At 46.9% G+C, this 16,688-nt stretch overlaps 2 protein-coding genes across 3 annotated transcripts; one reads left to right on the top strand and one right to left on the bottom strand.

The window, feature by feature from the left end:
• The first annotated feature begins 194 nt into the window (after positions 1-194).
• On the top strand, positions 195-12,119 carry eif5b (eukaryotic translation initiation factor 5B). Of its 2 annotated transcripts, none has more exons than XM_070930524.1 (26): positions 195-271; positions 1,898-2,014; positions 2,582-2,642; positions 2,839-3,000; positions 3,118-3,619; positions 3,708-3,841; positions 3,924-4,001; positions 4,090-4,240; positions 4,446-4,538; positions 4,632-4,718; positions 4,810-4,869; positions 5,418-5,707; positions 5,787-5,894; positions 6,046-6,156; positions 6,278-6,345; positions 6,495-6,636; positions 6,720-6,851; positions 7,025-7,207; positions 7,288-7,449; positions 7,659-7,790; positions 7,887-8,018; positions 8,245-8,321; positions 8,756-8,920; positions 9,003-9,141; positions 9,230-9,391; positions 10,294-12,119. In XM_070930524.1, the coding sequence occupies exons 1-26, from the start codon at positions 237-239 to the stop codon at positions 10,399-10,401; spliced, it is 3,591 nt and encodes a 1,196-aa protein (XP_070786625.1). In that variant the 5' UTR covers positions 195-236; the 3' UTR covers positions 10,402-12,119. The 2 variants fall into 2 exon arrangements, with proteins under 2 accessions (XP_070786625.1, XP_070786626.1); XM_070930525.1 differs by having other exon boundaries at positions 2,582-2,648; positions 4,632-4,736; positions 4,822-4,869.
• A 541-nt stretch (positions 12,120-12,660) lies between these two features.
• On the bottom strand, positions 12,661-16,394 carry bco1l (beta-carotene oxygenase 1, like). The gene is made up of 11 exons (XM_070930670.1): positions 16,331-16,394; positions 15,671-15,799; positions 15,361-15,490; positions 14,981-15,128; positions 14,742-14,889; positions 14,020-14,240; positions 13,503-13,769; positions 13,312-13,417; positions 13,142-13,236; positions 12,909-13,020; positions 12,661-12,815 (listed from the first exon to the last, which is right to left on the bottom strand). Exons 1-11 carry the CDS (start codon positions 16,392-16,394, stop codon positions 12,661-12,663), a joined length of 1,575 nt encoding a protein of 524 aa, XP_070786771.1.
• Positions 16,395-16,688: the final 294 nt, after the last annotated feature.

The following is a 16,688-nucleotide window of genomic DNA, read 5'->3' as shown; positions in this document are numbered from 1 at the left end:
TTTATTATTACAGATTATAGTGCTATTTAACATTTTCTAATTTTCTGGCCAATAAATAACGGTTTGCGCATAACCGGTTTCTATGGAAACGGCAGCGCGTTTACAGCTCGGACGGTGAGGGAAAAGCAGCGAAGTGAGGCCTCACCGCTGTGTCAGTACATAGGCGATCTTTGTCTGATGCGAGCCGTCGTGTGTGTCGACCAGCGGAGAGAGAACCGGAGCACCGCAGCGGCAGGATGGGGAAGAAACAGAAGAAATCCGGAGAGGACAGGTAGAGAAAACACCGCCTGCCGCCACACATCACCTGTCCACACTGACACCCACCACGAGTGAACTTTCCTGCCCCGTAAACACCTCAAAACAGGCCCGTTAGCCTGCTGGTTACACTGTTAGCTTAGCGGCTAGTTGCGCTAGCAGATGCTAACCACGAGTCAGTGGAAGTGTGTGTGTGCAGGTGTCAATTTAAACAGCCTGAAATTGGCTTAAGATGAATTACACAACAGGCAGGCGGGCCGACGCGGGCTCACCTGGGCCAACCCCAGCCTGTAAGGGCTTGTTTACAGCTTTGGTGTTACGTTTGTTAGCTTGAGAAATCAGCCTAGTTAGCTAGCTTAGCGTTAGCTTCCATAGAGCCGGCTGCTTAGCTCTTCTCAGGTCTGTCTTTCAGCACGGAACTGTGTTTCAGTATAAACCCTGACGGTCAGTGAAACGGTCCCTAAACAGTTCTTTAACAGCGCGGACTCTCAAATTACAACGTGTGAAAGCTAGTTGCTAAATGCTAACAAGAGCCAGAACCGGGGAGGGGGGGGGGCACTTGAGCAGCGAAGCTAGTTGTTGGCCCGTTTCTCTCTTGTCTCTTGCGCTGTGAATGTGACAGCTAACGTTGGCTGATGTAATGCTGTGTCGCCGGGTGTCACCTGCTGACACACCTGAGGGGCTGCAGGGACAGGTGGTCTCAGTGTGTTTGATCTGAATATCACATTTCATCACAAGTAAAGTCACAATAACACACAGCGGAGAATCACAGTAGATAAAATCATCTGAACGAATAAAACAAGAAGTGATATTGTTTCAGGAGCAGAGCGAGAAGCTCCACTTCAGTGTGCATTTCAACAAGGTGCTTATAACTCAAGAATAGCCAAGTACTCAAGTACTGTACTCAAGTACAAATTTGAGATACTTTCCATTTTATGTTACTTGATACTTCTACTCAGATTTAACAAGCAAAAATAAGCACTGTCATAGATTAAACTGTATATCAAATATTTAATAAGGAAGGAGAAACATACCTATAATATAATTGTTTAAAAATAATTTTTCTGAAATAAGAGTGCTATTTAAGTGACATTTTCAATTTTCAGGTATTTTACTCGGTGTAAAACTGGAGTATTTTCATACTGCAGTATTTCTACTTTTACTAATATACAATAATATTGTTATTGGTGTAAAAACAAGACACTGAATAATTTAGATACAACAATTATAGAAACATGTACAGAACTTAACGTAATATAAAACAAACCAAACAAGATGAAAAAGTCATAATAATCATAATAATAATGTAATAACCAGATGTTTGAGGGGAGATCTGTTCAATATGACACGTGTCTTGTTATATCCCATCAAGTAACATGAACAGAACTCGGTTTCTGTTGCGTGAAGCTGTTCTCAGATCAGATTGTGCTGGCTGTGTGTTAGAGGGCTGATGGGAAATAAAAGGCTGTGAAGAAAAAGGAGAGTCAGCAGCTTTTCATGTGTTCATATTGTTCTGACAGAGAGAGAGAGTCCTGCTCATTCTGCTGATGTCCTCAGTGTCACAGTGTTGGTCTGTCTGACCTGGTTATTATCAGGTATTGATTTCAGGTATTGATTGATGTTGTTATCCATCTGTCTTCAGTGCCAAAGATGACGGCATCGACATCGACGCTCTGGCTGCAGAGATCGAAGGAGCCGGAGCCTCCAAGGAGCCAAAGGGGAAGAAGAAGAAGAAAGGAGCCAAAAAGGACGACTACGAGTACGACACTCTTCTTCTTCTTCTTCTTCTTCTTCTTCTTCTTCTTCTCTCTTTCCTTTGTTTCTCCGCTTTTTCTGCTTCTTCTCTTCCTCTTCAGCTCTTGTAGTCAGGTATCCATCCAAACATAGTGCAGATTTTAACCAAATTTACAGAAAATCAGCAAAAGAAAAGGCGAATGTCTTCATTTACTATGTGAATATTAGAAGTGAAAGGCTGGTGGAGCTATTAAACAGCTGGTGGAGCTAATTCTCCAGTCGCTGCCACCACAGAAGAAGAGGAGGACACAACGAGATGACGTCATTATTGAGTTCCATGTGGAGAACATGATGGAAACATGACATCTGTGTTGTGATGAAGGTTACAGCCTCCTCATCGCTCCACACAGAGCTGATGTTTCCAGCTTCCTTTATTCATCAAGTCTGTTTCTAGTTTGATCCACAGACAACTTTTACACCTCAGACAGGATTTTCCAATATTTCGAAATGCTTATAAAAACAGCAGGATGGGGACACAGCCTCTGGTCTCCTGAGTGTCGTGTCTGAACCTCTTGTGTTTGTCCTCCTGCAGTGAGGACGACATCCTGAAGGAGCTGGAGGAGTTGTCTCTGGAGACTGGAGGAAAGGCAAAGGTACCGGTCACATTGATGACACTGAAATAACGTTTTCATGCACCACACAGTCACGGTCACTCTGGTTCGCAAGTGACATCTGGCTTTAGATTGACCTAAAACATCATAATACTTCTTAAATCTTCTTGCTGTGGTCGAAGTTCAGGTCAGAACTCCAGAAATGAGTTCAGCAGGATGTTTATTTAACTCTTTGCAGAAATCAGACACTACAGAGGAAGTGGAGAGCGTCGAGCCTCCCAAACCAGAGAAGAAGAAGACCAGGAAGGGGAAGAAGGGCGGAGCCAGCCCTGAGGATGAGGAGGGTGATGACGGTCAGCTCGATGAAGAGAGGAACGGAGAGCAGAAAGACAACAAGAAGGTGAGGACGTTTTTTAAGTACAAAATGCCAGTCAGTGTGAGCGTGTATAATAAAAAGAAGACATTTGTCCCTCCTGAGCCTCCATACTGATCCAACCTTTTCTCTCTCCGTCTGCAGGCGCCTCCTGCTGCTCCTCCCTCTGACTCTGACGAGGACAGCGGCTCATGTTCTCGCCTCAAGACCAAAGAAGCCAAGAAAAGAGGCAAAAAACCTTCAGTGTCAGACGAAGAGGAGGACCAAGACGAGGATGAAGGCATGAGGAGAGGAGGAGGAGGAGGGAAGGAGGATGACGAGTCAGAGGACGACGAGGAGTTTGCCTCCAGGAGAGACAAGAAGAAGAAGAACAAAGGCAAGGCTGCAAAGGCGGACAGCGAGGATGAGGAGGAGGAGGAGGAGGAGGCAGGAGGCTTCAAGATGAAGACGGCGGCGCAGAAGAAGGCAGAGAAGAAGGAGAGGGACAAGAAGAAGAAGGAGGAGGAGAGGATGAAGCAGAAGAAGCAGAAGGAGAAGGAGACCGGCGTGGAGGCTAAGAAAGAGCCAGAGAAGAAGACGACAGAGGAGGCGGCTCCTCCTGCAGACGTGACAGAGGAGCAGGAAGGGGCGGAGCCAGCCGCGGAGGGTAAGATGGCCGACCGAGAGTTATAAATGAATCTTAAAGCTGCAGTTTGTCAACCTGTGTGTTTTTCTTCTTCTGCGTCTTTCTGCAGAGGAAGCCGAGGGCGACAAGAAGAAGAAAGACAAGAAGAAGAAGAAGGGAGAGAAGGAGAAGGAGGAGAAGAAGAAGGGACCCAGCAAGGCCACAGTGAAGGCCATGCAGGAAGCTCTGGCCAAGATGAAGGAGGTGGGGCATTCTGGGAAATGTAGTCACAGAGTCATGGCGGGAGTCTCTCTGACGTCTGAGAACGATGGTTTGTTGTTTGCAGGAGGAGGAACGGGCCAAGAGGGAAGAGGAGGAGCGACTGCAGAGGCTGGAGGAGATGGAGAAGCAGAGGCAGGAGCAGGTAAAGCACCTCCTCCTTTCTTTTCTCTGTCATCTCACCCATCAGTCTCCTCCGTGACCTTTGACCCCCTGCGTCTTTCCCCCGTTAGGAGCGTCTGGAGCAGGAGCGCAAGGAGAAGAAGAAGCAGAAGGAGAAGGAGAGGAAGGAGCGTCTGAAGAAGGAGGGGAAGCTGCTGACCAAAGCCCAGAGGGAGGCTCGGGCTCGGGCCGAGGCCACGCTCAAGCTGCTGCAGGCTCAGGGTCAGAGGCCGCCCACCAATCACAGCGCTGCTCTCACACCGTCACACGTTCAGATTGATACTGAAGCTACAGCCGGCTAACTTAGCTTAGCATACTGGGCACGGGGGGAGGGGGGCAAATCCACACCTGTGTTGCTGAATAGTACACAATAGTACACAATAGTACTCTCTATTCACTGTATATGTCCTGTATATGTACTGCGCAGGTGTTGAAGTGCCATCCAAAGACTCGATGCCAAAGAAGAAGCCGGTTTATGGAGACAAGAGGAAGAAGAAGCCCAGCGCTCAAACTCCTGAAGGTGCCCGCTGACAGAGATCATCGCTGTGACTCAGAGATAAAAACTCTTCCTCATTAAAGTAAACCTCCTCCTCTTCCTCTCCCTCCGTCACAGAAACATCAGAGGTGACGTCACCGACGTCGGAGACCCCGGAGCCCGTTGCCATGGAGACGGGGGCCGAGAGGCCGGCCGCCGAGCCAGGTGAGTGGAGGAGGAGGAGTCGGGAGGGAGGACAGAAAGCATGATCAGGATTCATCACCATCTTCCTCTTCCTCTCTGTGTGTGTGTGCAGACGTGAAGCCAGAGGCTGCTGTGGACGACTGGGAGGCCATCGCCACGGATGAGGAGAAAGGTACCAAACACTCCTGTTTGCAGCGTCTCTGATTTCTGTTTTCCATCGTTAAATTAAATGGAATCTTTTGGTTTCTCACTTTCTGTCTTTCTTTATATTTCGAAGCTAAACAAAGTGTTACTTAATCATTAAGTATAATTAAATTAGAAGAAAGGGTTTGTAGTCTTAACATTTCTTCATTCAGTTTATGTCATTGATTATTTACGACCAGTCGTCCTGAAATGTCTAAATGTTTTTTGCTTTTGCTTCTCAAATGTGAATATTTGCTGATTTCTACGTCTTCGATGTCCCCAGGACGGCTGCAATTAACGATTATTTATTCATTTATCGATTAATCTGTTGAATATTTGTCCCGAACTGACGTCTTCAGATGTCTTGTTTTGAATTGTTGCAGCTCTCCGTTGTTTGTCTCGGTCTTTCATGATATTTGTTGACAATAAGAAAAGTATAAAACATCTCTGCAGTAGTACTAGAAGTAACTGCAGTAGTACTAGAAGTACTACTATCAGCAGTAGTTGTATTAATACTTGTCTCTGTCTTTGTGTCAGAGTTGAAGAAAGTCCACATCGAGGTGAAGGAGGACACGGCTGCTCCGCCTCAGCCTGCGGGCAGCGACGAGGAGGACGAGGAGGAGGACGAGGAAGAGGACGAGGACGACGAGGAGGAAGACGACGAGGAGGAGGAGAGCGACGAGGAGGGGGAGAAGGAGGCGACGGCGGCGAGTCAGGGGAAGAGGAGGGCGGCAAAGGAGAGCGAGGACGACAGCAGCGAGAGCGACGACGACGACGGGAGGACGAAGGAGGAGCGGCTGTACGACCGAGCCAAGAGGAGGATCGAGGTGAGGGAGACCCGGCAGGAGCGAGAGCTCGTCTCTCCTCAGCCCATCTCCGACTGACCGGCTGTGTGTGTTTCCATAGAAACGGAGAGCGGAGAACCTGAAGAACATAGACGTGGACACGCTGAGAGCTCCGGTGGTGTGTGTGCTCGGACACGTCGACACCGGGAAGACCAAGATCCTGGACAAGGTGACATCCTGGGTTTACAGTGGACTCCCAGTGTACAGACTGGTGCTGCAGCCTGTTTACTGGCTGCTTAGTGGTCTCAGACTGCTTCCTCAGTGTTTACCTCCTGGTTTACTTCCTGTAGTGACCCTCTCACCTGGTTGTGTGTTTGTAGCTGCGACACACTCATGTCCAGGACGGGGAGGCCGGAGGAATCACTCAGCAGATCGGAGCCACAAACGTCCCTAAAGAGACGATCGAGGATCAGACGAGGATGGTTAAAAACGTAGGACCACACACCCCCCCCCCACACACGCACACCCCCCCCCCCCCACCCACACACACACACACGGTGGTGTTAGCTCAGGGTTGGTGTTCACGCCGTATTAATTTGAGTGTTTGTGCAGTTTGACAAAGAGGACCTGAAGATCCCCGGCATGCTGATCATCGACACACCGGGACACGAGTCCTTCAGGTAACACAGAACCACCAAACACATCAGTCCTCTGAATCTTTACGTACTCCTCCTGTAAGTGTGTCCGGTGTTGGAGGAAGTATTCAGATCCTTTACTTCAGTAAAAGTACTAATACCACGCTGTAACAATCGTGTGTGTGTGTGTGCAGTAACCTGAGGAACAGAGGCAGCTCTCTGTGCGACATCGCCATCCTGGTGGTGGACATCATGCACGGCCTGGAGCCTCAGACGCTCGAGTCCATCAACCTGCTGAAGGAGAAGAAGTGTCCCTTCATCGTCGCCCTCAACAAGGTCTGTCACCTCTTCATCCTCAGGCGTGTCTTCTTCTTCTTCTTCTTCTGTGTCCTGACGGTGTCGTCGTTGTGTGCCGTCAGATCGACCGTCTGTACGACTGGAAGAAGAGTCCGGAGACTGACGTCGTGGCAACGCTGAAGAAGCAGAAGAAGAACACAAAGGACGAGTTCGACGAGAGAACCAAGGCCGTCATCGTGGAGTTCGCTCAGCAGGTGACGATCATTACATCATCACTCATCAACCAATCACAGCTTCGCTCTTCTTTGGGAAACTTGCTTTAGGTTTAGTTTTTCAGTCTTTTATGTGCAAAGTAAACAGTAATGGGCCCCAGACGGAGCCTCGAGGAACCCCATGTGACCTTCAGTACGTTGTTGTTGTTCCTCAGGGTCTGAACGCCGCCTTGTTCTTCGAGAATAAAGACCCCCGGACGTTTGTGTCGCTGGTCCCGACCTCGGCCCACAGCGGAGACGGGATGGGTAACCTCATCGCCCTGTTGGTCGAGCTCACGCAGACCATGTTAGCTCGCCGGCTAGCGCACTGCGATGAGCTGCGAGCTCAGGTCATGGAGGTAAGAGGGTCTGATTGATCTGTCATGTGGTTTTACTCCACAGTCTGGATGAACTTACCTGGTGAGGTCTGTGTGTTCAGGTGAAAGCTCTGCCCGGTATGGGAACCACGATAGACGTCATCCTGATCAACGGTTGTCTGCGGGAGGGAGAGACCATCATCGTCCCGGGGGTGGAAGGACCAATCGTAACGCAGATCAGAGGGTTGCTGCTGCCCCCCCCTCTGAAGGAGCTCAGAGTCAAGGTAAACAGTTCTTCATTTCAAAATAAAAGCTGCCCCTCTTGATGCCTGGTGATGTCTGGCCTAAAGTATGTGGACACCTGAACATGGCAGGTGATTCTGACACTGGGCGTTAAAGTGCTGCTCCTCCGCCGAGAGATGTATTGATGAGCTGCGAGCAGGATTGATTGATTGATTGATTGATTGATTGATTGATTGATTGATGTGTTCAGAGCCAGTACGAGAAGCACAAGGAGGTGTCGACGTCTCAGGGTGTGAAGATTCTGGGTAAAGACCTGGAGAAGGCGCTGGCCGGGCTCCCCCTGCTGGTGGCTCACAAGGACGACGAGATCCCCGTCATGAGGGTAACACACACACACACACACAGTACAAGACCAGTGTTAAAGCAGATGTACTGGCTGTGAGAGGCTCCCAGTTTACTGACTGCTGCTGGTTTTCAGGATGAACTGGTGCGGGAGCTCAAACAGACGCTGAGCTCCATCAAACTGGAGGAGAAGGGAGTTTACGTCCAGGCGTCCACGCTGGGATCACTGGAGGCTCTGCTCGAGTTCCTCCGGACATCTAAAGTCCCCGTGAGTACCTGTCTGTCTGCTTACCTGTCTCTCCATCTACCTGTCTGTCTGTCTACAGTAGCCGTCGTCTGTAAACTGAATATTAAAGCTGCTGTACATTTGACACATTTCTATCCAGACAATGTTTGCTTCAGGACATTTACTCTGAAAAGCGACAGTAAGCAGGAAGTGAATCCCACAGAGGGGAGCTGACCTTTGACCTCTGTCTCTATGTGTGTTCCTGCAGTACGCTGGCATCAACATCGGTCCGGTTCATAAGAAGGACGTAATGAGGGCGTCGACGATGCTGGAGCACGATGTGCAGTACGTCACGCTGTCACTTCCTGTTTCTATATCATATATATCGTATACATGATCCATTATGAGCTGGGACAAGTTGTACAGGTGAACCGATCCATCAGTCAGGTTTCTATTCTTAGGCTCTTTTTAAATCATACTTGCTTGTTTGTGGCAGTTTTACTGTTGTCACCTCGTAGAGAATTGATTTGACGGCTGAAGGAGGTTTATGGACAGTTAGACAAACCGTCAAAAGGGAAATGGACACGTGGACGAAGAAAGCAAACATAAAGAAACTTATGACTGCAAAGTTTTTGATCCTGGAAACATTATGAAAGAAAGAGGGAGACATTCAACAAAGGTCCCAAGTCGGGCTTGAACCTGGGGTTTGGACTCCTCGTGGGGCCGTGATGCTGATGCTGATGCTGATGCTGATGCTGATGCTGGTGATGTGTACACAGGTACGCAGTGATCTTGGCCTTTGACGTGAAGGTGGAGAGGGACAGTCAGGAGATGGCCGACAGTCTGGGAGTTCGGATCTTCTCGGCTGAAATCATCTACCATCTGTTCGACGCCTTCACCAAGTACAGAGAGGACTACAAGAAGGCCAAACAGGACGAGTTCAAGTAGGAAAGCCCAGTCAAACACCACGAGTCCTCCTCATCTGATAACATCTCTCTCTGACGCTGTTTGTTCTTCTCTTGTCAGACATATAGCTGTGTTTCCGGTGAAGCTGCGGGTTCTGCCTCAGTTCATCTTTAACTCCAGAGACCCCATCGTGATGGGGGTGTCCATCGAGGCCGGAGTCCTGCGACAAGGGACGCCGCTCTGCGTCCCCAGCAAAGGGGTGAGACGCGCTCACAAACTGTGTTTGATTTTGTTGTTAATTGTTGAAAACGACTTGTGTTATTTGAATTTGTATTCCCGTGTTTCAGTTTGTGGACATCGGCGTGGTCACCAGCATCGAGATGAATCACAAGTCCGTCGACAGCGCCAAGAAAGGCCAGGAGATCTGCATCAAGATCGAGCCCATTCCCGGAGAGTCGCCCAAGATGTACGGCCGCCATTTTGAAGCCACCGACCTGATGGTCAGCAAGGTGAGGACACGCCCTCTGAGGGGGGAGGGGTTCGACACTCTCATTTAAAATCACGTTTCCAACCAAGAACGGGAACTTTCTTCAGAGCCGTTTGTTTTAATGGGCGAGCGTCACTTCTTCCGTCTCCACGGTAACGAGAAAAGGTTGTTTTTCTGGAGGGAACGCGTGCGATTTCACAGTCAGCTAAGATGTCGAGGTAGCGCCTCCTCGACAGAGACAGAAATGAAATGATGGAAGGGAAAGATGAAGACAAAGAAAAGTAGGTAAGAAGGAAAGAATAGAGGGAAAGGTAAGAATGTTTTCATGTCTGTTAGAAGTCGAGTTTAGACAAACCTAAAACGTGTAATTGTAAACTCATTGAAGCGTAGTGTTTAGATTATGTCAATTTTCATTTCAATCAGGGTTTTTTTTTTATTTCAGATAGTGGCCTTCATTAGAGAAACAGGCCTTTATTAGAGACGGGCCTTTATTAGAGACAGGCCTTTATTGGAGACGGGCCTTTATTAGAGACAGGCCTTTGTTAGAGACAGGCCTTTATTAGAGACAGGCCTTTGTTAGAGACAGGCCTTTATTAGAGACAGGCCTTTGTTAGAGACAGGCCTTCATTAGAGAAACAGGCCTTCATTAGAGAAACAGGCCTTTATTAGAGACGGGCCTTTATTGGAGACGGGCCTTTATTAGAGACAAGACCTCAAAGTCAAAGCTGTAGTTTTCAGTTTTAGCTTAACAGCCAAAGTAGAAGAAACTGGAATAGTTCATTGATATGAAAACAATATTTCTGCACGTGGAATTAGTGCTTCCTGAATTCATCAAGTGAGACTTCATGCTACAGGTATTTAAATATGAATAAATATTATTAGATATAATACTTTTATTAGAGAATCTGTGTGTGTGTGTTTCAGATCACGCGGGCGTCCATCGACGCTCTGAAGAACTGGTTCAGAGACGAGATGCAGAAAACTGATTGGCAGCTGATCATGGAGCTGAAGAAGACCTTCGAGATCATCTGAGGGACCTGAAACACACACACACACACACACACACACACACACACACACACACAGATAAACACACACTTCCTCCCTCAGATGACGACGACGGACGGATGAAAAAAACAACAAAACAACTGAAAAAAAGACGTGAAAGTGTTTTTCTGTGAGAAACGAACAGTTTTTTCCACTGTTGTAAACAGTGATAGTTTAGACCACACACACACACACACACACACACACACACAGTATTCCAACGTGCCTGTTCTTCAGCATCAACGTTGTGTTATTATTTTTTCTTCTTCTTCTTCTCTGCTCTGATTTGTGGCTGCTGCTGCTTCGTGTCCCAGGCTCCGCCCCCCTCCTCCCCAGACTGAGGCTAACGAGCTTAACGAGGCCGACGGGTCCGCAGAACCAGTTTATTCAGCCAAACCAGGTGCATTATGGGATTGTTTTGAGCAGCACCAGGGCTGGAGGAGGAGGAAAAAATGAGTTTTTCTGGGTTTTTCTTTTCACAAAACACCAAATCATTGAAGCAGCAGCGACGGAGTCGACTTTAAAGACTTTAAAGAGCTGACTCAGCATTGACTGCTTTGCTGTGTGGTTTGTCGGCCATGTTGGAGGGCAAAGGGGGGGTTTGAATGACAGAGGATGTCACCTCTGGAAGATTTTAAACAGTTTTTGCTGCAACTGCTGATGTAATAAATTCCCATGATTCTGATGAAACCTGCAGATTGAGAGTTTTCACTTCTCTGTTCACTGCAGAAGAATAAACAGCCACGTGTTCAGATCTGAATCAGTATTTTATGGAAGTCTGTGGCTGTCGATATTAAAACAAAATAACAAAAATTGCGTTTTATTTTCATAATGGGTTAGGGTTCATGTTTGAAGTCAATTTTGAAAATGGCAATATTGGATTTTTATGAATTTTGCATCAACATTATGAAGAACCTCGATTTCACAGCTGTTCAGTTTGCTGGATTAGTCAAAAACAGTCAAACTATTTTATCCCCTAAGAGTGTCTCAGTTGACATATGGGAAAAGTATAGTGTGATATAGAATGACTTGTACTGTGACAGAGGATTTCATCCATCGTGCCGACTAACAGACACTGGAAGCATCGAGGTTTAATTCCCAGACGTTTGATGATGTAAACCAGGACTTTTGGTTTTGCTCATTTTGACTTTAGTCAAAAACAGTTAAAAACACTGACATTGTAAGAAAGAGGAAAAACTTCGGCACCTGTTTAAGAACTGAACCTGAACATGTGGACAAACCTTTTTTGTTCTCATGTTTAATTACAAACCCTGTGACCTTCATCCTCCTGCTGATCTTTGTCTGCCTGCTGAAAAACCCCAAACAGGCGTGAACACAAAAACCCACCAGTTAGTCCGGCTGAGGCGGTCTTAAAGGATTCCTCTCTGGACCGCCAAGGTCAGACAACAAAACCAGTTCAGAGATTCAGACTGGTTTGATCCAGACCCGTTGGAAGCAGTTTGTTCCAGACTGGTTCAAACTAAACAACCCAACTTGTCCCTGATGTTGAATATTTGCAACATATATTCTATAGAAATGTGATGTTTAAACATGTTGGGCTCTTTGTCGTTACGACGTGAAAGTTACTTCCTGTATACTTTGAGTTCTTCCACTCATCTCCACAGAAAAGGATCACAGCAGCTGATTTCAGGCTTCTTTAGGAAGTCGTCCATCTGTGTAATAAAGTTTTTAAATTTGTGAAATCTGTTATCCGGAGACGATCTTTGCTTCAGATTTGCCTCATTGTCACATTGAGCCTGATGTTAGAGGCCACACTTGTCCCAATATTCACAAGACGAAACAAAACAAAAAAAGACAAAAGAGAGATTCAATATGGGTCCCGGACAGTTAAAAAATATATTGCAGATAATTTCCACAGATTGGACCGATCATTTTTACTGGTTGTAGTAACTTTTAACTTCATGTGGGATTGTTAAACTCAACACAAAAGAAATCCCTGAAAACAGAATGTAAAACCAAAAAGGTAAAATTCTCCATGTTGGAGAAGAATCTTCCTTCTCTCATAATGTGCGTAAAAACATTTTAACATGTAGGTGGCAGAGGGGGTGAAAATAAGTCTTGACAAAAACCAAACGCAACAAAAATGTTGGTGATGGAGTCATTAAAGTCTAAGGGGTTCATCCTCTGGGGGTCAAGAAATAGATTTTTAATATTAAATCAGTCTTCAATATTACAGGATTTACATAAAGGAATAAATAATGAATCCAGCAGGTGTGTTGGCCTTCAGACTGCGGCGGGGATGAAATGTCCGTGAAGGTCCATGTGGACGGTGGCGGGGATGGAGGCTCGGCCGACCTCCTCGAAGGTTTTGGCGTCGAGGATGAGCATGAACGGAGAGATGTTCGGATCCGGAGAGATGACGGACGATAAGATCACCCCTGCAAGAAGGACAGATGCTAACAGTCACAACCAGAGAAGACATGATCCTTTCAGACGGTTTAATGTCTCTCTTGACGAAGCTAAGTCCTCACCATCGTCTTCCTCCGCGGCTCCCGGAGACGCAACAAACACCGGCTCTGAAGGGAAGCAGTCGTCTTGCTGCCACTCGAGGTGTTTCCTGGTGACGATGTCAAACTTGGCGATCTGTTGGACGAGAGAGACGTCAGGTGCTTTTCAGATTGTACTTTACATGATTGCATGTGACAAATACACTTGATCGTTGAACTATTGGACGGATTGTTGCGGGCAGTCTGAGGTGTTTCACCTTGTTGGGATGAGGAGACCACTCAACCCTGGAGCCGTAGAAGTATCTGTACTTTTTAGTGTTGAAGCTGTAGTTGATCCCTGGCAGCTCCAGACCTGAGGAGGAATCACACTCATCAGTTATGGATTAAACTCGGAGTCTCGAACGGACTGACAGTGCAGATGATGAACCTTCAAACAGAGCGTCTGGCTGGCAGTAGACGGAGCCGTCCTCCTGCATCACTGCCTGGGCCGTCGTGTCCGTCAGAGTCACCAAGTTAGATCCTTTGGAAGATTCCTGGAAAACACATTACCACAAACTGTCGGTAGAGACATGAATGATGAAGTGGAAATTAAAGCGAGTGTTTTGGGTCCGACTGTACCTTGTCGACGTTGAGCGGCAGGACGAACCTCAGGCAGACCGGCGGGGAGAAGCTTTTGTTGGACTGGAGGAAGCTGCTGGTGTCCTGTCTCATGTTCTGGAGGTAGAACATGTTGTACAGGTTGTTGTCCTTGTAGCTGATTAGGTCAAACACCACGTGGCCGTCGGCCTCGTACGCGTTGATGTGGTGAAAGACCACCAGGGCGTCGCCATAGAAACGAGTGGACACTGCCTTTCCTGTCTTTCTGTTGATGACGTGAAACAAGGTCTGGGAAGGAAAGAGGAAAGTACAGTTGTATTGTCCGTCCCTTTTGTCGTTGTTATGGACGACTTGTTTCAGTTGCGTCACACTGATTCCCATGATTTAGTGTTTGGAGTCAAAGATGCAGAAGACAGTAGTTTTTTTTTTGACAAGGAGTGATGAATTTACTTATCGGTAAGCATGATACCTCTTATGTTATTGTATGTATGACAATTAAAAGAAATATGCGTCATTGTTCCGTCAACAGGGGGCTTACAATGTCGTCCTTATCGAATTTAAGGCAGCTCCCCCAGTTGACCCCTCTGAAGTAGGCGGTGGCCAGTTTGACGATGTCCAGTTTAAAGGGCTGCTCCACGAACACGATGTAGTCGTCGGTCATGCCGAAGCTGTGGAAGTAGCTCGGGAACAGAGTGGAGCGGAACGGAATCGAACAGACCTGCTGAACTTTCCTCAGCGCCGGCTTCTCATGCTCTTTATCTGAAACAAGTATTACTGTTATTATTATTATTATTATTATTATTATTATCAGATTGTAAGAACACATTTTTTATTCCGTTTGAAATTGTAATTTTAGCATCATGAAGGAGTCCCCAGGTCTGTGTAAACCTGACATCTAGTTCTACACGGTTCATGTGTAGTCTTTGACCTGAAAAAGGGAAACCAGTTCACATAATGATTTCTGAAAGGCTGTAAATCAAGTGGTTCCGCTGCCAGTCTCTCTGTGGGACGCTGAGACTTTGCTGATATCAAGTCTCTGTCTAGACGTCAGTCAGCATCATAAATCAATTAGACTCAGCACTGTAATTAGATAAAGATGTGACTTCTGGAGCTCCGGCACAGTGAAGTAACTTTATGTCTCCAGCTGTACTCTGGTGAGGAGACAGACTGCCGGGACAGTTCTGCCCTCCACTCCGACATCAACATGAACCCTACATCTTTGAGGGTTTACGTCAAATCAGATTACTGTGGCCACCGTACCCGATGCATCAGCTGGTACTTTGAAGATGATGTACTTCGGCAGACCGAAGCCCATGATGGCGGTGCCCATGTTGTAGGTGTTGCCCTCGTTGTCATAGTGAGGGTGAGCCGTCGCCAAGTTCAGAGCGATGTGGTTCCTGTAGTTAATCTGGAGTTTGGTCGTGGTAAGTGAGAGTTTGAGGACGTATTTGTTCCTGATCAACGAACCTTTGGAGCTGGTAGGAGGAGGACCAACTTACCCTGCTGACAGTTTCCAGGGTAGCAGGATCAATCTGGTTCATGTAGTTGACCTCAGAGGAGGCGTAGTAGTCCTGACCATAGCGAATGATGTTGATCAAGTTGTTGTCGGTGAAGTCAGGGATGACGTTGCTGAGGTGTGTGAATGCCCTGGTGAGAGTGTGAGAAAAGCTCCACTTGTGTTACTTGACCACCAATAAATCAACCTCACATTGACGCAGTAACGTATCTGCTGTCCCGGTTGGACCTGAACAGGCCGCTGTGTGTCCTGGAGACATTGGAGCAGACCTGTGGAGGGACGAGATCTCGACACGGTTCGCTGACTCACACTTTACGCTCCACCCTAGATTTGAATCTCTACTTGTCCCGGATGGTCTGGTACCTGGAAAAGATGTTTTTGCAGGGATCTGGGTAGATCATGGTCCCAAACTCGGAGACAACAATCCTGTCGGCCTTGATGTTCCTTTTGTAGGTGTTGCTCTTCAGAAACTTACTTCTGTAAGTCACCTCGCCTGAAACAACAACATCACAACTGTGAACACCTGCAACACAACCAGGTACCAGATCTTCCCGCAGCGAGTTTAACTTTTCGACCGCGATATTTAAAATGCTACGTGAGTATCTTCGCGTGTTTACGGCGAGCTGGCGTTGCGTGTAAATCTTAATGTTGTGGTCAGTGTGGAGGGTCTCACCGCTGCCGAAGGTGAAGCTGTGGATAAGCGACATGCCGTCAAACCAGTGGTTGTACTCGGAGTTGCCCACAGAGAAAAGGCCGGGCCCGTTCCTCAGCAGAGTGCCCTGCAGCCATGACGGGACGGAGCCTGCAGGTCAAAGGTCACACACAGGCTTTCACCTTAAACTGATGTTGTTTATTGTCACTAAGGGATACTGCAGGAGAGAAACATACCATGAACAGAGCCGTTATAGATACATGATGAGTTATTGTTGGGCTGCACTATAAGAATTAAAGGCAGATTATATTATACAAGAAACATTATTATGTTACTTTACATTATTGAACAGTGGTTTCTAACCTTTTTGGCTTGTATTCAGATTAAAATGATTTGTTTTAGTGGCTGGAACTAAAGAACGTTTGCTTGAAAATGACTCAAACAATTCATTTATCAAAGTGGCTGATGGTTTCAGCCCTGGTCTTAGAGAGTCCGAGACCAGCGGTGGAAGAAGTGTTGAATTATTTTACTTCAGTAAAAGTACAGTACCACAGTGTAAAAATACCTGTACTATCAGCAGAATGCCTCTTTACAGAGACAAATTAAGATATTAACAACAAATTAAAACCTAATAACCAGCTGTTTATAAACCCTTTAAAATAATTCATCAGTCAAACTCACCTTTCACTTGAGCTTTCACCGGCTCGGGAGTTTCCACTCCATTTTTTCCAAGTATTGACTGCATGTTTCTCTCCTGACCTTCGGGCCTCGTCTATATTTCCCAGAGTGCACTGCTGGAGCCCCACGACCGACTGCACGCACAGATTGACGGCAGCTGATCTTATGTAGCCTTCGTCGTCGCCTAAGTGTTGATCTCCAGGTGTCAGAAAACATGTAAACTTTGTGGGTTACATAACTGCTCTGCTTTTCACAATAAAAGACTGAGTGGCTACGTGTGACCTACTGAAAGCTTCCCATGATCACGGTGCTCAGCATGATACTACAAAGTGGTGTTACCTGAGCGTCATGTGGGCCACGG

This window comes from Enoplosus armatus, chromosome 24 (assembly GCF_043641665.1).
Source record: "Enoplosus armatus isolate fEnoArm2 chromosome 24, fEnoArm2.hap1, whole genome shotgun sequence".
Lineage (NCBI taxonomy): Eukaryota > Metazoa > Chordata > Actinopteri > Centrarchiformes > Enoplosidae > Enoplosus > Enoplosus armatus.
This window is presented reverse-complemented; position numbering and strand designations above follow the sequence as displayed.